Here is an 18750-nt window from a genome sequence, read left to right on the forward strand (position 1 = left end):
GTTCAAGCAATTCTTGTGCCTCAGCCTCCCAAGTAGCTGGGATTACAGGCGCCTACCAGCACGCCCAGCTAATTTTTCTTGTATTTTTAGTAGAGACAGAGTTTCACCATGTTGGCCAGGCTGGTCTCAAACTCCTGACCTCAAGTGATCTGCCTGCCTCAGCCTCCCAAAGTGCTGGGATTATAGGCATGAGCCACCGCACCCAGTCCGCAATTTCTTAAAATGAAATTTTAACCATGAAGTTGGTCGCATCAATTGACTCTTCCTTCCAGAAAAGATTTATCTGTAGCACGCCATGCTGTTTGATGGCATTTTACCCAGAGTAGACCTTCTTTCAAAATTGGAGCCAACCCTCTCAAATCCTGCCATTGTTTTATTAACTAAGTTTATGCAACGTCATAAATCCTTTTTTGTCATTTCAACAATATTCATGGCATCTTCACTAGTAGATTCCATCTCAGGAGACAATTTTCTTTCTCATCCAGAAGTAATTCCTCATCTGTTCAAGTTTTATCATAATGTTGCAGCAATTCAGTCACATCTTCAGGATACTGTTCTAATTCTAGTTCTCTGGCTATTTCCACTACATCTGTGGTGGTTTCCTGCACTGAAGTCCTGAACCTCTCAACATCATTCATGAGGAATAGAATCAGCTTCTTATCAATGTTGATATTTTTATCTCCTCCCATGAATCACAAACATCCTCAATGGCAGCCATCTAGAATGGTGAATCCTTTCCAGAAGGTTTTCAATTTACTTTTCCCAAATCCATCGAGGAATCATTATCTATGGCAGCTATAGCCTTACAAAATGTGTTTCTTAAGTAATAAGACTTGAAAATCAAAATTACTCCTTGATCCATGGGTTACAGAATGGATCTTGTGTTGTAGGCATGAAAAAAACATTAATATTCTTGTACATCTCCAACAGAGCTCTTGGGTGACTAGGTACATTGTCAATGAGCAGCAATATTTTGAAAGTGTGTGTGTATATATATATATATATATATATATTTTTTTTTTTTTTTTTTCCCCTGAGCAGTAGGTCTCAAAAGTGAGCGTAAAATATTCAGTAAACCATGTTATAAACAGATGTGTTGTCATCCAGACTTTGTTGTTCCATTGACAGTATACAGGCAAAGTAGATTTAGCATAATTCTTAAGGGCCCTAGGATTTGCAAAATGGTAAATTAGCACTGATTTCAACTTAAAGTCTCTACCTGCACCGGCCCCTAACAAGACAGTCAGCCTGTCAAGCATTGAAGGTGCCACTAACTTCTCCTCTCTAACTTTAAAAGTCCTAGATGGCATCTTCTTTCAATAGAAGGCTGTTTAGTCTACATTAAAAATCTGTTATTTAGCCACCTTCACCAATGAGCTTGGCTAGATCTTCTGGATAACTTGCTCCAGCTTCTACATCAGCACTTGTTGCTTTACCTTGCACTTTTATGTGATGGCGATGACTTCTTTCCTTAAGCCTCATGAATCAACCACTGCTAGTTTCAAACTTTTCTTTTGTAACTTTCTCACCTCTCTCAGCCTTCACAGAATTGAAGAGAGTTAGAACCTTATTCTGGATTAGGATTTGGCTTAGAACGTTGTACCTGGTTTGACCTTCTGTCCAGACCATAAAACTTTCTCCTCATCAGCAATAAGGCTGTTCCACTTCCTTGTCACTCACATGTTCACTAGAGTAGACTTTAAATTTCCTTTAAGAACTTTTCCTTTGCATTCACAACTTGGCTATTTGGCACAAGGGGCTTCACTTTTAGTCTATCTCAGTTCTTGACAACCTAACTTTTTCATTAAGCTTAATCACTTCTAGCTTTTGATTTAAAGTGAGAGACATGTAAACTTTTTCCTTTCACTTGAACACTTGAGAGGCAATAGTAGGGTTATTAACTGGCCTAAATTTGATATTTTTGTATCTCAGGGAACAGGGAGGGGAGAGAGAGGGAGGGTGAGAGAGACACACAGAGAGAGAGAGAACGTCGGTAGGTGAAGCAGTCAGAATACATACAACAATTATTAAGATCGCCATCTTATATGGGCATGAGCCATGGTCCCGCAAAACAATTACAAAAAGTAACAGCAAAGATCACAGATCACCATAAAAGATATAACAACAATGAAAGAGCCTGAAACATTGTGAGAGTTTCCAATGAAGAGAACACTTGCTGTTGGAAAAATGGCGCTGATACATTTGCTTGATGCAGGGTTGCCACAAACCTTCAATTTATAAAAAACAGTATTCGAGCTATATCTGAGAAGTACAATAAAGTGAGGAACAATAAAATCAGGTATGCTTGTATTTCGTAACCATTTTACATGTGTAAAACTGTGCTACCATTTTTATTAAGGTCCCAACTTCTCTTTACATGTCGCTGATGAATTGTTTTAGTGTTATGCCCTAATTCCATCTTTCCCATGAGCTCTGTGGTTTTTATTGCCCATTTTGTACAGTGTAGTGATTTTTAGGAACACACAGGCCACATTACAGCAGAACTAACTGTAAAAATCACATGACAGTATCTCCCCCAGATACACTCATTATTAGACATAGATTTGAAAACTGGAGAAATCACTAATCCAAAGGAATAAGATTTCAATCCAATTTCACTATTTAAAAATTTCAAACAAAAAGGTTAAAAGCAATTAATACCATTCGGGATATTATGGTAATAATGTAGAAAATGCTTTCAGTTGTTACACTTCTGTTTTCTAGAGACTTTATGAATATTAGAAGACGGTTCCAAGGGAAAACAAACAGTACTAATTCCTTTTTTTTTTGAGACAGAGTCTCACTACGTTGCCCAGGCTGGGTGCAGTGGTATGATCTCCGCTCACTGCAACCCCTCTGCCTCCTGGGTTCAAGCAATTCTCCTGCCTCAGCTTCCCAAGCAGCTGGGACTACAGGCGCCCACCACCACGCCCAGCTAATTTTTGTATTTTTAGTAAAGCTGGGGTTTCACCATGTTGGCCAGGCTGGCCTTGAACTCCTGACCTCAGGTGATCCATCCACCTTGGCCTCCCAAGCTGCTGAGATTACAGGCGTGAGCCACCACACCTGTCCCAAATAGTACTGATTTCAAAGGGAGTAAGTCAGTAATTTATGAAGCCAAGCTATTCAGCATGCATCTTTTGCTCTCATTGGGCTGTAATCTTTCAAATCACACAAAAATACCCTGTTAATTTCAGTTTCAATGCTTTTATCCATTCTCCTTGCTTTCTCTTTCTTCTTGGTCTCACCAAATCATATACTCTTGACTTAAGTCCATCATAGATCATTCCCATCTTCCCCTCCATTCTTTACTGATGCTCTGTCCCTCTGAGTTCCTACAACACTTATTGCTGGATTTCCACATTTGTAATCTTATGTGATTTGCTCATTTCATTTTTGCCCCTTGAACAGATAAGCTCCTTAGCAAAAGAATCCTCCTAATAAGGCCAGGTGCGGTGGCTCACACCTGTAATCCCAGCACTTTGGGAGGCAAGGCGGCAGATCATGAGGTCAAGATCAAGACCATTCTGGCCAAAGTGGTGAAAACCTGTCTCTACTAAAAACACAAAAATCTGCTGGGCGTGGTAGCATGTGCCTGTAGTCCGAGCTACTTGGGAGGCTGAGGCAGGAGAATCACTTGAACCTGGGAAGTGGAGGTTGCAGTGAACCAAAATCACACCACTGCACTCCAGCCTGGGGACAGAGTGAAGTTCTGTCTAAAAAAAAAAAAAAAAAAAAAGAATCCTCCTATCCTCCTAATACTTCAGAATCCACACAGCCTAGCATAACACAGAGCACAGAGTCAGTGCTCAAGAAGTTTTTGCTGCTGGGTGATAAATAGGACAGAATCAAATAACCTTCTGGCTTTATTAGCTAGATCTCCACTATTTCTGGTGCATATCAGTTCAATGACTTTCAAGAAGCTAAAATTTTAACTCAGTCATGCTGAAGATATATACGGCCGCCAAGGAAATGAAATCCCATAGAACTTGCACTCTGGTATCTTATCACGAAAAAGGCTAAACAAGAAATCATCATTGTTACACAACACATTTTTAGATTGTGGACCCCATTTCTACCTTATAAAATGTATGTAAGCAATTTTATTTACAGCAGTTTTATCACAGTGCCAAATGATCCCAGAACCACGGTTTGAAAGCTTTCTTTTAATATTTCTTCTTCTTCTTCTTTTTAAACAAACAAAAGGCTAGGTGGAATTCTACCATATAGAAAAAAGCAGAGCTGATCTTGCTAATGTGGAGGGAGGGGCTTGTAGCTCTGCCTGCCCTGTCCCCAGTCCCCAGTTGCAGTGGCTCCTTAAGGCATCTCTGAGCACCATCAGCAATGAGAAGCACTCAGAATAATCAGCAAACTGCCATGAATAGAAAAATACTTCATTACTTTTTTTAAAATTTCAGTATCATTATAATATAAAATTAAAACTTACCCATTTCTACTGAAAACCCTTAGCCATGCTTTGAGGTTTGGTCCTAACAAACACAAGCAAGGCACAGTAGTAAAAGTAGACAAAATAACTGCAAATAAAAATGTTTCCAATGCCAACCTGGAAAAAAAAAAAGATTAATTTTTTAAGAAAGTGTTAAAGGTACACATACACATACATAATCATTATTATATAAATAAAATATAAAATGTTTTCCTCTGCTTTACTTTGAAAGGTAACATTAAGTGCCTCCAAAATGATGACTATAAATAATTTTACTACCAACGCAGCTTTAAAAAAACAATCTAGCAAATATTTCACTTTAATGATAGATTTCAGAAGTGTTAAAGACCCTAGGATCCATGCTGAGACTTTCAATGCATAAACAAACAAACAACCAGAATCCATTTCTAGATAGTTAGCTTTCTCCTAACTAGTGGTTCAATGTTAACATCTATTGGAACCACCTGGACAGCTGGATAAACTAAAGATTGGCAGGGGCTCTACCCCTAGAGTTCCTGACTGAAGCTTGAGTATCTGTATTTTGATAAAATGCTGATGCTGCTGCTTTGAAAACCACATTTTGAGAACCACTGTGCCAGACACATTCATTCTACTTTAAAACGGATTAGGATGGAATCACCATTTCCCATTACAAAAGTCTTGTTCTCTCCCATCTAGGAAAGAATAACCTGTCGGTTTAGTGTGTGTACGTAAAACTATTTATAAACATGTATGTATATATAAAAAACGGTATACTTAGCAACACATATATATGTGTGTGTATATGTATATGCATCTCATCACTCATTTCACCATGATCATTAATCACTGCTAAACTGAAGCTTCTCAAATTATGATAAACATTTTGTAAGAAACATTCATGAATTTGGTTTCTAAGAATTTGAAATTTGTCAGTTCAGAAAAAGTGTTAAATTTTATCTTTAAACTATAAACACTACCACCAGTATATTTTGTGTACACTTAATATACAAAAATATTAAGCATTTGAATACAGGAATCTATTAACTTTTGTTAAGAAAAACTTCAAGCACTTTAGAATCACATTTATAAGAACTGATATGCTAACTGTAACTAACTTACACATATAATCATAGTAAGTTCTCTCAGAGGTTCTAAGGGCCAAATATCTATTGGTATAGTATAGTTTCTCTACTCTCCCTTCTCCCAACATGTAATTGGGTAATAGAAGGCTAGGTAACAAGAGTATTTAATAAATTAAGTTATTCTGCTGTTTTTAAAAAAGAGTAACACTGCTAATGGTGTTGGTGCCCTTACTTGATCTATTAATGATGCACATCATGGTTTTTCTAGTTGCTAAGAATGAGCACAGTTTGGTAAATGAATGTTTTAAAATATAAATTTAGGGTAAAAGTTTCAAACTTACTCTATTAGTGGTGCTCCATATAGAACAAAAATTACGTGAAAGGAAAAACAAGACAGAAGAAAGTAGATACAGCATTTCAAAAATCTGGTTACCTAAAAGAGAAATGAATAACCTGAAGACTCAAGATAATGCCTAAAGGAAAATAAATTCTTCCATTTTATCTGCAAACACAACTTGTTCCCATAATGTGTAAAACAGTTCAAATGTTCTTGGGTATACTCAGATCAGATCACATGTCCTGTACCCAGTCACGTACACAGCCCTCGATACAGACTAAAAAAGCCTAAAAGGCAAATATCACCCCCCGCCCATATTCCACCCATCCAACCTACATGAGTCTAAAAGAGGTTCTGTTTCCATGATAACATACAGGGCTATGTCATTAATCAGTATTTATTAAATATTGATTGATATCAGAGCTAGTATACAAAAAATACAGTATTATGTGATGACAGAGGAAATATCTGCAGAAAATAACAATTTTTTTCATTTTAAAACAAAATTCCTGGGAAAATTGCACTTAAAAAGCAAAATACTAAATAATTCTTGAAATCACACTCATATTACACGACCTGTATGAAAAAAGACCTGAACATCTACAAAGAAACATGAGACCTTCTTGATTTGGAGCTTAAGAATATATAAACATCACACACACATTCAGCTTTTCCAATCACAGGCAGTAAATGACCTAACAGAGCTTATAACACAGTAGAAAATAATGTTAAGTATGGACATTATTAGTAATAGCCAAGTGAATATCTACTGCAGTGAATATTCTGGACAATTGATTCTAATATCTGAAAATTATTTAGTCAAGGAAAGCCATGTTGGAAATAAGCATTACCACAGGCTTATACTGCAATTTCTGAAAAACCCATTAAGTGGCTTTCAAAAATGCAAAAATAAATAAAAATAAACTACAATGTCTTATTGAATAAGGTTTAAAGATAGACTGTCACATGTATTTATTTTCAATGGTGACATAAAACAATGACTATACAGGCTCACAATATTATCATAAGCTCTGCAGAAGTCATAATTCCACAATTAATTCAAGGCAGGGATCAATCAAACATTATGGGCAGCCTTCCAGCAAGTAACAGGCTACCAATTTGGTGGGAAAAAAATCAGGTTCCCTTTATTCACTGTAAATAACCTAATGAAGACTTGATGAATACTTTATTCTTCCATTAAAAGAAGCACTAGCTCCATCCAAAAACCAGTTATTGAGACATAAGCCTTACCTTGTGTGTTAATGAACTTCTTTTAGAAGATGTATTTGGTTTCACTGCTAAATATAGTACTAGATTGACAGCAGTTACAAAACCAGAACAGATGTACAACCATGTCAAGTGTGTTTCCAATATTGAGAAGTTCTCCAAGAAGAGTGATGGAATGAAGACACTTAGGATAATTGAAAATATGCATAAAAGATGGGTATACAGTAGTCTCTTGATATCGGTGTCTTTCATGGTGTTTTCTCGGGTGGCTAGCTAACAAAAAACAAGAAAGGAAGAGCATATGCAATAATGACTTTTTCCATTGTCTTAAATGTTTCAACCCCTAAAAATAAGTCATAAAGTCAAATTGCTATGAGCAATGTATTTGTTTCAAAACACAGAAGATGCAGACGTGTAGATGCACATATAGACAACTTTTTATTCTACCTTTGTTTTTCTTAATATGGTACAAACATCTCTCAGAGCCTAAAAAATAACAAATTTACTAATTTCTTAAATATTGTGACTGGTTTCTGCAAAAGGGTCATGTCCTAGGACCAATAAAACAATTCATTTAAACTTTTTTGGCCAATATCACAGAGATGAAATCAACTCTGTGGATTAAATTATCTACTGCCTGTTGGAATTACAACCAAAGTTTATTTATGATGTTATAATTCCAACAACCCCAAAAATATACTTAGGTTAAATTGCTGGTATTTTTTTTACTCTTGTCTAACATTACAGTAGTTCACATCTTCTAGCAAATGCCAAATGACACCAAGTGCACACTCGAATACTCAAATGGTGGCCAGTGGAATCAAGAGTTGAAAGAGCACCACACTAAACTAAGGGATCCCGATGCTTCAGAAATACCAAGATGACAACGTCTGTTACAGGTGTTAAATTCCAACCAAAAGTAGAGCACGAATGGAAGGAGGGAAAACAAATTACACGTCTCTAAAATACACGTATTTAAATTACCTGAGAGTTAATTGTACTGTTAAACAAGGACTTTATTAATTTAAAGTAACAGTCAATATGTTACACTATGGAGAACATTCCAGAAAATAGAAATAGCTCAGAAAAAAAATACTATACATACACACACCCACGCACACGCACACACGCGCGAGCGTGCGCGCGCGGAGGGGCGCCCACTAGTGCGAAAAGCAGAAGGGCGAACCTGGGCCTTATCCTAATAGCTCTCATTTAATTCACCCAGTGCTTTTCAAAGGCAGATATTTTACTGATAAGGAAACAAGGCAAACAGGTGAGGTGGTCCAAGGTCCCACGCGCTACAGCCATCTCTCTGTTATAAGGAAATACACTAGGCATGAAGAAGCAAACGGATGGCAAGAAGGGACAACCTTTGTAACTTACAAAAGTTACAAAGGTAAAGTTACAAAGGGAAAGTTACAAAGGTAAACTTTCCCATAGATACTCTTAAGCTGATTGAGGGAGGGCAAGGGGATCAGGAATCCATTCTCTCAACAGATAGCCCTTCAGCCATTTTTCTGAGCCATCCTCGGAATCGCAGCTGCCATCAGATGTGGATGTAATACAGTGAGCAGGTACCAAACTCAACCGTTTGCTGAATGAATGAAGGAACCAGAGTAGGCAAAGTGGGAAACCGACTCCCCTGGGAAACCAGCACCGTGTTAGGCCCTGGCGTGCCCCCAGGGCGCCTGCAGGGGTGCCACGGGAATGACGCGGCCCACCTCGCCAGGCACCGCAGCGGAAAAAGCTCTTCAGAGCGGCTCCCAGAGGAGCCTTCACGGGCATCGCCGCACCTCCACCGGCAGCTCCACCCCACCCCTGGTCGCTGGGGATTCTGCCCGACCCTAGGCCGGCGCGAGCGTGGGCAACGAGGAACCAGCTGAGAAGCAGGATCAAAGCGCTGGGGAGTTGGAGACAAAGAAAAACGGGGACAGAGGCAAAAACTCGGATTCGAAAGGGGGTCTGTCCATCAGGGCATGCCGGAAGAGTGGCGCTCGAGCTGACGGCGAGAGCGGGCGGGCCGGGGCGCCGAGGCTCAGGGCTGCTTCGGCAATTCGCGGGGGTGGTTTGCACCCCGGGAGGCGAGAGCGCCTGGGAAGTCCAGCGGGGCTTACCTAACTCTCCCGCCAGCGGAAGGGAAGCGGAGAACTACTGCCTCCCACCATCAGGTACGACGGGCGGCCCAAGCCCACGCGCAGACGCAGGGTTGTGGGGCGGAGACCCACGGCCGAACAGCCAGTCGCAGAAAGGGAGGGGCGGGCAAATGGGACAGCCCCACCTAGCCGCTCGCGTTCATTCCTCCGGCACCTTTCCAGGTTTGGGATAGGCGGGAGCGGTGGGCTTAGAAGCCGGAAGTGGGTTGACGTAGCCCGGAAGGGGAATACTTCCCAGTTACCGTGTTGATGTTTTCAGACTGCTGCTGCTGCTGCTGTTGCGGCTAGGGGAATTGTCGTGGGGAAGAATGGTGTGCGAAAAATGTGAGTTAAGGGGCCGCTTCTGCGGGAGGAGGGGGCTGGGATAATCTAACTGAGCTCTCCCGGGAACTTTGCCTTCTCTTTGTTTTATTTTTTCGCCCACAGGTCTCTGATTCTAGCCGCTGTCTTTCTACCCTACCCTTTGACCATTTTTGCACCTCCCCAACGACCATACAGTCCTATATATTTTGTACTCAGAGTGGTCTGAGTTCTGCATCTCCCTCTCTATTTCCATTGCCTTCCCCCAGCCCCAGATCTCATCGGCTCCCCTCCCATATAAAAATGTTCAGTTAAACCCCAGCGACACCTTTCCCTCTTGGCAATTCCTGGCCTTTCCTTTTTATTCGTGTAACAAATATTGTACTCCTGCCAAATGTTAGACACTGGAACCAAACACTTAGGACTTTGCCTTATTCATTCTCGTTAGTCATTATGCCAGGATACGGCTTAGAGTAAACCCAGAGATGTTTGAATTGAACATCAACGTAAGTGCAAATTATTATTTCCCTAATTTAAATCCTTTAATAAACTCTCAGTGTGCCGAGAATAATTTGGGGGTTCTATATTTGGAGCCTGGCGTTCAGTACCCTCCACACTAAGGCGCCAACTTATTTTTCCAGCTTCATTTTCACTGACCCTCGTCCTCTTCACACTTTGACCAAACAAAATACTCTTTGTGCCCATGTGTACTCTAAGCTTTCTATGCCTTTCCTCAGAATGTGTCCTTTATCTAGTTTGCCTTCATCCTCTTTACTCCTTTTTGTTCACAGTCCTGTTGCCACATATTCAAATCCTCTCTCTTGCCTTCTCTCCAAACTTTCTTTTCTTGGATTTCCTTAGCCAGGGTTATTTTTTCCTGCATGGAATTTCTCCTAGTACTTTAGTTCTCAATTATTGTGTCTTTTATTTTTTAGCTTACATTTTGGTTGAATGGTTCTTTTTTGGGGGATGGTCTCTGATCCCCCTGAGAATCTGATGAAAACTGTAGACTCTTGCCAGGAAAAAAAAAAAACCTGAAAATATAAAAGGTTTGTGTACAACTCCACTTTTTTCACATATCTCTTAAGATCCACCTGGGGAACCCAGGTTACAGATTGCTGTTAAATAAATTAGTATACTATAATCTCATTAAAATTTTGTCTGATTCATCGCTTTATTTTTCTCAGCACTTTGTATAGTTTATACATCATAGATGCTTAGTAAATAATTATGGAACAAATAGACTTATCGAATTTGTTTAAAGTATAAACAAACAGTGAAAGCTTATTATAAGCCATCTTATTATCCTACGAATTTTACTGACAGTCAGTCATTCATTGCCCACAGTTAATATGAGTCTAAGTTGACTGGCTGCTTTCCCAGCATTAACAGCCTCCTACGGTAATAGCATTGATAGTCGATACCATTGTGAGCCTTAGGCACAATGTAATGCACTTATGAAATAGTAAATTTTAATTTTCCTTTTACTATCTTGTTCTAACAGGTGAAAAGAAACTTGGTACTGTTATCACTCCAGATACATGGAAAGATGGTGCTAGGAATACCACAGGTATTTCTTCTTTTAGAAAATAGGAATTTAACCAAATATTTACTATGAATAATATTTTAGCTTTTACATTGTTTGTACAATGAAATGTTGTATGTTCAAAGTATTTTATCTATTAAATATTAAAGAATATTGGGTCCCCAAGTGATTTAATATCTTCTATTTAGTTCTCAGTTACTTGTACAGGTTCCTAATATCAGGAGATAGCAAAATTATTAAATGATTGTCAACTGGTGACAATATCACAGTATTTGATTATCACAGTATTTGATTTGATTCAGCTTATTTAGAGTCTGTATTTAATTTCCCCACTCTTCTGAGGAGAAATTTTTTTAATTCTTCTGATTTTTATATTCTTGAATAAATAAATGCTTTAATCCAGTTTACTTTCATTATCATTAAATCCTTATAATGAAGTATTTACCTTCATTATTATTAAATACATATAGTAAAGTATGTTTTCAAAGCGTAGACAAATAAACATTTTCATTATATTCAAGGTCTATGACACTGAAGTAGTGGCTTCTAGATTTTACACTATATAGAGTAAATATAGACCCATTCCTAAAGTACTCCCTTGAGTCTGAGAAATAAAATGATCGTATTTTATACAAATTTTTACTGTTTCCCTAATAAATGTTTTCTTTTTAAGCAGTGTCTTAATAGCCTACTAAATGAGGATTTAAAAATTAGATATAGGCTACTATTTTGGTAGAATGTCAAAGAATGAACTTCTTAATGTTTTATGTTAAATGTATAGAAATAACCCACTAAAATATCTTTTATTCTGATACAGAAAGTGGTGGGAGAAAGCTGAATGAAAATAAAGCTTTGACTTCAAAAAAAGCAAGGTGGGTAAGAGCATCCATAGACGGATCATATAAATTTCCTTTCTTTTAGTATTAAGTCTGCTGGAGTGAATTTGATGTGCATCATTCCATTTGCAATAAAACATAAAGGGAGGTGGTTCCTGGCACTCAGAACCAAGCTATCTGTTATAATCCTGCTGGTTTTACCTTATTCCTCCTTGCTGTATTAATATATGAAGATATTAGTGTTATTCTCTTACAGTTTCACCAGAAAACATGACTTTTATCTCCTTAATTATCCTATGAATCAGAGACAGCAGGGAAATGTGGAAAGATGGTAAGCTTTGGAGTCAGACCTGAATTTGAATCTAGACCCACTGTCTAGCCTTATGACCATAAGCAAGTTAAGCAAGTTTCTTGACCTTTCTAAACTTTACTTTTTCCTGAGAATTGGGGTAAAAATGTCTCCCATCTTAAAAACAAGTTTTTGATACCACACTTTATTAGATCCAGTCTTAAAATTTCTGCTGGGTATGGTGACTCACACTTGTAATCTCAGCACTTTGGGAAGCCAACGCAGAAAGATTACTTGAGCCCAGGAGTTTGAGACCAGCCTGGGCAACATGGTGAAACCCTGTCCTTACAAACAATGGAAAAATCAGGTGGATGTGGCAGCATGCGCCTGTAGTCCCAGCTACTCAGGAGGCTGATGTGGGAGGATCACTTGAGCCCAGGGAGGTCGAGGCTGCACTGAGCCAGGATCGCACTACTGATCTCCAGCCTGGATGACAGAGTGAGAGTCTCGAAAAAAATTCCGTGAACCCTTTCATCTACCATCCAATTTCTTTGCTCCGCTTCACATCAGAGGTTTTCCAAAGTCTTATGTAGACACTTTCTCAGCGTCCTTAAGTTCCTTTCCCTCTTTTAGCCCCTCCAGTCATATGTTATCCCCACAAAAGCCCTGAAACTGTTCTTGTTGAGATCACAAGCGACCTTTAAAACTGATTCTGTTCTTATTTAGCCTCTTCATAATTCTCTCTTGTTATTCTCTTGGCTCCTGGGACCCCGCACTCTCCTGGTTTTCCTCCCAACTCACTGGCTATTCCTTCTCAATTGAGTACTTCAGAGCTCAGTCCTAGGCTTTAAAAATTATTATAAATTCATAAACTCTCCTAAAGTGACTTTAATCTACTGGCTTTAAATTCAAGCTATATGTTTATACACACACACACACCATATTATTATTATATATAATAGCTCCCAAATTTATACCTCTGGCCTGAGTTCTCTGAGCTCCAAACATATATCTAGCAGCTTATCTGACGTACCTCATTTAATGTCTAACAGGCCACTTCTTTTTCCTTCCATCTTCTCATCATAGTAGCACCACTGTCTAATCTAGTTGTTCAAGCCTAAAAGCTACAATTCCTCACTGAGTCCTCCCTTTCCCCTGCTTCCCCTATCCATCAACAAGTTCTTTGGATCTACCTCCAAAATGTAAAATGTAACCTGATACCACCTGCTTCTGTCCATCTTGCTGCTATTGCCCTGTTTCAAACCACTGTTATTTCTTACTTGGAACTGTAATAACTATTGAACTATCTTCCTGCTTCTCTTTTTTCCCCTAGTTGTCTCATAGTAACAAGAGTGATCCTTGACAAAGTTCCTTTGTTTAAAACCTGCCACTGGTTTTCTTTTTCACATAGCATAAATTCTAAGCCTCCTACCATATTCTTACAAGGTCCTCCTTGATAGGACCCCTCGCACCTCTCTGGCTTCGTATTGTACCGCACTGCTCCTCACTGATCATACGCCATCCTCATTAGTTCTGCCAAGCCCACTCCCATCCAAAGATTTCTACTTGCTGCTGTCCCCTGGGAGTCTTCTGTTAGAGCTTATGTGTCTGGCTCCTTCTTGTTGTTTGGGTCTCAGCTGATGGGTCACTTCCTCAGAGAAGGTTCCCTAATCAGCATCTAAACTAATTTCTTCTTTCATTTTCCTCATCTCTGCCTTAGTATCCTGTTAGAATTTTCTCTATAATGCTACTATTTGACAAGCTTGCTTGTTTTATTAGATTCTCTGTTTCCTTACTTACTGTTTACCTCTTCTCACTAGAATATCATCTGATGAGGGCAAGGACTTTGCCTGTCATGTTCATCTTTGGTATTTAGAACAGTAATTGGTACATAATAAGCACTCAGTATATATTTGCTGAATGAATAAATACCTGTTTTATGATGTCATCCTGAGGATTAGAAATAGCAACAATAAAGCCTTAACTACATACAGTGCCTGGCACATAATGAGATCTTTAATGCAGAGTCACACTATATGTTGTTGACTGACTTATTGATGTCTTTGAGGACCATTCAGATTTTATTGACTGAGCTATTATTTGTACAGATTTTATGGTTTTATATACTTCCAGTTCCTTTATGCTCTCAAACTTACTCTGATGTCATTAAAAAGTAGCTGTTACTCTTGGGTACTGTCTCACTTTGGAAAAGGTACTACAGTATTGCTTTGAATCTATGGTACTGTTATTTATAAGATGCATTGTTACTTTAAGAAAAAATTGCCAGTTTTAAGATTTCCAAGGTTAAAATGTGTGTTTTTGAATAATACAGTTTTAAGAAAAAATAGCCTCTAGAACTACATGTACAAACAAATTGAACTTATTGAAAGGAAGAAGAGTACCTATCTTCGCTTGTGGGGAATAAAGTGATATTCTCAGCCAGGCGCGATGGCTCACACCCTGTTATCCCAGCACTTTGGGAGGCCAACGCAGGTGGATCACCTGAGGTCGGGAGTTCGAGACCAGCCTGACCAACATGAAGAAACCCCGTCTCTACTAAAAATACAAAATTAGCTGGGCGCGGTGGCGCATGCCTGTAATCCCAGCTACTTGGGAGGCCGAGACGGGAGAATCGCTTGCACCTGGGAGGCAGAGGTTGCGGTGAGCCAAGATCATGCCATTGCCCTCCAGCCTGGGTGATAGAGTGAGATTCAGTCTCAAAAAAAAAAAAAAAAAAGTGATATTCTCTGTGGTTTGGAAAAATTAACCTTTGTAAATGGGCTGTTGTGCCATACCCAAGAGGAGACACTAGGTCTAGGACAGTGTTTCGTATCTAGTATATGAGGATCATTACAAAACTCATTTTGTAGTTAGGGAAGCACATTTAAAGCAGACTATTATTGCCATTTTAGGGGGAAGTATTTGTTTTTTTCACTCCAGTCACTGTAAGACGGCATTTTTATATAGTAGAAGCCCTTTTATCTAAAAGGATTGAGTCAGTTAATTAAAAATGTCAGCTAATGTAAGCAGTCATTAAAAGATACACGTACCTTATTTTAAATTAAAGCACATAACTGTAGATGTATTAATCATTTGGTATTGAAACAAAGCCTTTTGAGCATAAATCAACTGATAAGTGCTCTACATGATTGTCATCACAAAAATCACAATCAGAATATGTTCAGTATCTTTAAAGTGGAGCAAAAATTGATGCTTGAGGTGTGGAGTTCCTTTCCTAGTGATTTTCCCCTAGTTGTCAACAGTTGTCTTACGCATACCTAATTCAATAGCAATTCCGATTATTCCTAGTCATCCTAAAGTAGTCACTTAGGTTTTATGGAATCAGTCACTCTTTTTGCACCCACATTTCATCAGTTTCCATAATATTTTTGTCACACAAATAGAATGACAGATAAAATTGATATGAACACGTCAAGAATAAATACTGTACAACTGACTATAAGTATATATCTCACATGGATGGAGCAGAGCAGAGATGTACAGGCATATCAGACAGTAGCCATCTGGAATAGGCTAAACCCATCAATTGCAGAGGTTGATGGAGGGATGAAGAGCATGGATTAATCCTGTGTGTTGCATAAGTGGGGTTATTTAAGAGTGTGTTTCTAGTGTAATATACAATTTTCTCTCTTTAAAAAAATTTCTAGATTTGATCCATATGGAAAGAATAAGTTCTCCACTTGCAGAATTTGTAAAAGTTCTGTGCATCAACCAGGTTCTCATTACTGCCAGGGCTGTGCCTACAAAAAAGGTAAGTTTCTTTTAATACCATTTTTCTGTTCATAAAACCTACTTCATTTGCTGCTGATTTGGTTAACAGAAACAATGTAGCCTGTCATAAATTCTGTTAACCAAACACTCTTTATCCTAAGGCAAAATAGACCCCAAAACCTGTTTATAATTAAAAGTGTATATATATATATATATTTTATTTTCTGATGCTGTTAAATTATATTTTAAGCTTCAGGATTGACTTAAACCAAGCAGTTGGTATTATGATTTGATTGATCACGTATCTTCTTTTGTTTCAGGCATCTGTGCAATGTGTGGAAAAAAGGTTTTGGATACCAAAAACTACAAGCAAACATCTGTCTAGATGTATTGATGGAATTTCTGACTTTCTAAATGATTTTACTTTCTGCCTTGAATTTTCAAGGCATAGATGTCAACTTACAGAATAACGTGTTTTAAGACAATTAAGTTTAAAGCAGAGAATTTGATCGTTATTCATTTTGCTCTCATGCTCTAAACAGCATCAGTGTAACTAGTCTTTTGCCGTAAATGGTTTTTTCCTTATGAGCATTTTGTTGAACTAAGTGGCAAATTCCATGAAAAATTTCTCAGTTCTGTATGCACTTTTATTTAACATTATTCATGTAATTCTCCCCCCCCACACACTTTATTTATAGATACTGCAAAAGTGAGAAGGAGGTAATAGATATTTTGCTCTGAATTTGGCATCCAGAGTTAACAGTTCTCCCCTCACTCCCTTACTCGTGTCAGAGTTATTAGAATCAGCAGCCTCTTAACTAATTGCAGTTTCATAGGATGTATAAATGTTTCAAGCTGTTATTGCTGAATGGTTCTTTAGTTATTAACCTAGACCCAAATCAAAGACCAGTTTTTATTTGTTCTTGCCGCCAAAGTGCCAGTTCCTTTAATATGTGACCAGGAACACAAGGAATATCCATATGTCCAAATAAACACACTGAATTTTAGAAAAACATATTACTTTGAATTCAAATTGTCATGAAAACCAGAACAGTGTTTGTCCGTGTTGCATGTAATGAAAATAAATCCCTACTCTTCGAGAAAAGCTCTTTGAAGCAAAAACCAAACTTTTTTTTTTTTTTTTTTAACCTCCTGTCTTGCTCCCTAAAAGAAATAAATAAAGCAAACATCTTGACTCTCCCTTTTTAAAATTTCTTTGTTTGTTTGTTTGTTTCTTTGATACAGGATCTCACTCTGTTGACAAGGCTGGAGTGCAGAGGTATCAGCAAGCTCTCTGCAGCCTCCATCTGCTGGGCTCAAGCAATCCTTCCACCTCACCCTCCTAAGTAGCTGGGGGCTACAGGTGTGTGCCACTGTGCTCAGCTAGTTTTTATTTTTAGTAGAGACGAGGACTCGCTATGTTGCCCCAGCTGTTCTGGAACTCCTGATCTCAAGCAATCCTCTGGCCTCAGCCTTCCAAAGTGCTGGGATACAGGTGTGAGTCACAGCACTCGGCCTCTCTCTCTCTCTCTCTTTTTTTCTTTTTATACTACAGGTTTCAAATGAGTACTTTTTTAATGTTGCCTTCAGAGGTTCAAGACTTCTGCTTTTAAAAGCTGCAGGCTACTATGGGAGACCAAAAAAGCATTCCCCATTTCCAACTGCAGTATGTATAAATACGTATCACTATAAAATGTGTAGAATAGAATAGATAGTGTGATAAGATATATGAATGGCATTTTTATTGGTCATAAAATTTTGATGAAAAGCATTTAAAGTTCTAACTTTATAAGGCTTTTCAAAATGTGTTTTTCTGAGATACCTTGTTATTTATTCATATCCACAAAAATTACAAGGATAATGCAAAATATAATAAATAATTTCTCTGAGAGCAAGAAGTATCCTCTCATGCTTAATCAGTTTGAGGTTTTTAATTAAAATTATAACACAGGGAACTCATAACAGGACCTGGTCAGAGAGTGTTCCAGAGCCATTAAAGATTGGATTTATTGACTTGGAGAAAAGTACATTTCTCAGGGATCAACTGGAATCTGGACTTGCCTAACTCACATTTCATTTTTTTTTAAATAATTTCAGTTTTTATTTTAGATGTAGGGAGTACATGTGCAGGTTAGTTATATGGGTATATTTTGTGATGCTGAGGTTTGGCATACAAATGATCCCGTCACCCAGGTAGTGAGCATAGTGTCCAACAGTTGGTTTTTCACCCCTTCCCTCCCCTCTTCCCTCCGGTAGTCCCCAGTGTCTGTTGTCATCTTTATGTCCATGTGTACCCATTGCTTAGTTCCCACTGATAAGTGAGAACATGTGGTCTTTGGTTTTCTATTCCTGTGTTTATTCACTTACGATAATGACTTCCAGCTGTATCCATGTTGCTGCAAAAGACGTGATTTTCATTCTTTTTTATGGCTGCATGGTATTCTATGGTGTATATGTACCAGATTTTCTTTATCCAGTCCACTATTGATGGGCATCTAGGTTGATTCTGTGTCTTTGCTGTTGTGAATAGTGCTGTGATGAAAATGTAAGTGTATGTGTCTTTTTGGTAGAACATTTTCATTTGGATGTATACCCAGTCATCCATTGCTGGTTCGAATGGTAGTTCTGTTTTAACTTCTTTGAGAAATCTCCAAACTGCTTTCACAGTGGCTGAACTAATTTGCATTTCTATCAGTGTAGGCGCCTTCTACATTGCACTGGCTTCTACAGTGTAGAAGCATTCCCCTTTTCCCACAGCCTGACCAGCATCTGTTATTTTTTTGACTTTTTGATAATAGCCATTCTGACTGGTGTGAGAT

The 18750-nt window shown here is 38.4% G+C and overlaps 2 protein-coding genes across 5 annotated transcripts in view; one reads left to right on the plus strand and one right to left on the minus strand.

Annotated features, from left to right (window-relative positions):
* The window catches only part of PIGF (phosphatidylinositol glycan anchor biosynthesis class F), a 36272-nt gene extending 26858 nt beyond the window's left edge, over positions 1–9414 (minus strand). Inside the window, exons 1-4 of one of the 4 annotated variants that reach the window (XM_023223828.2) lie at positions 9190–9410; positions 7100–7348; positions 5853–5944; positions 4448–4564 (exon numbers count right to left, since the gene is read on the minus strand). In XM_023223828.2, coding sequence (XP_023079596.1) covers positions 4448–4564; positions 5853–5944; positions 7100–7327 — 437 coding nt within the window. In that variant the 5' untranslated portion in view covers positions 7328–7348; positions 9190–9410. Of the gene's footprint in view, positions 1–4447; positions 4565–5852; positions 5945–7099; positions 7349–9189 lie in introns of all 4 variants that reach the window. The other 3 variants (XM_023223827.3, XM_023223826.2, XM_023223829.2) reach the window with 3 other exon arrangements.
* CRIPT (CXXC repeat containing interactor of PDZ3 domain) lies at positions 9354–17123 on the plus strand. The gene is made up of 5 exons (XM_023223831.3): positions 9354–9552; positions 11033–11098; positions 11892–11946; positions 15868–15971; positions 16252–17123. The coding sequence occupies exons 1-5, from the start codon at positions 9537–9539 to the stop codon at positions 16314–16316; spliced, it is 306 nt and encodes a 101-aa protein (XP_023079599.1). The 5' UTR covers positions 9354–9536; the 3' UTR covers positions 16317–17123.
* Positions 17124–18750: the final 1627 nt, after the last annotated feature.

Source organism: Piliocolobus tephrosceles, chromosome 15, assembly GCF_002776525.5.
Source record: "Piliocolobus tephrosceles isolate RC106 chromosome 15, ASM277652v3, whole genome shotgun sequence".
In the NCBI taxonomy this organism is placed as follows: domain Eukaryota; kingdom Metazoa; phylum Chordata; class Mammalia; order Primates; family Cercopithecidae; genus Piliocolobus; species Piliocolobus tephrosceles.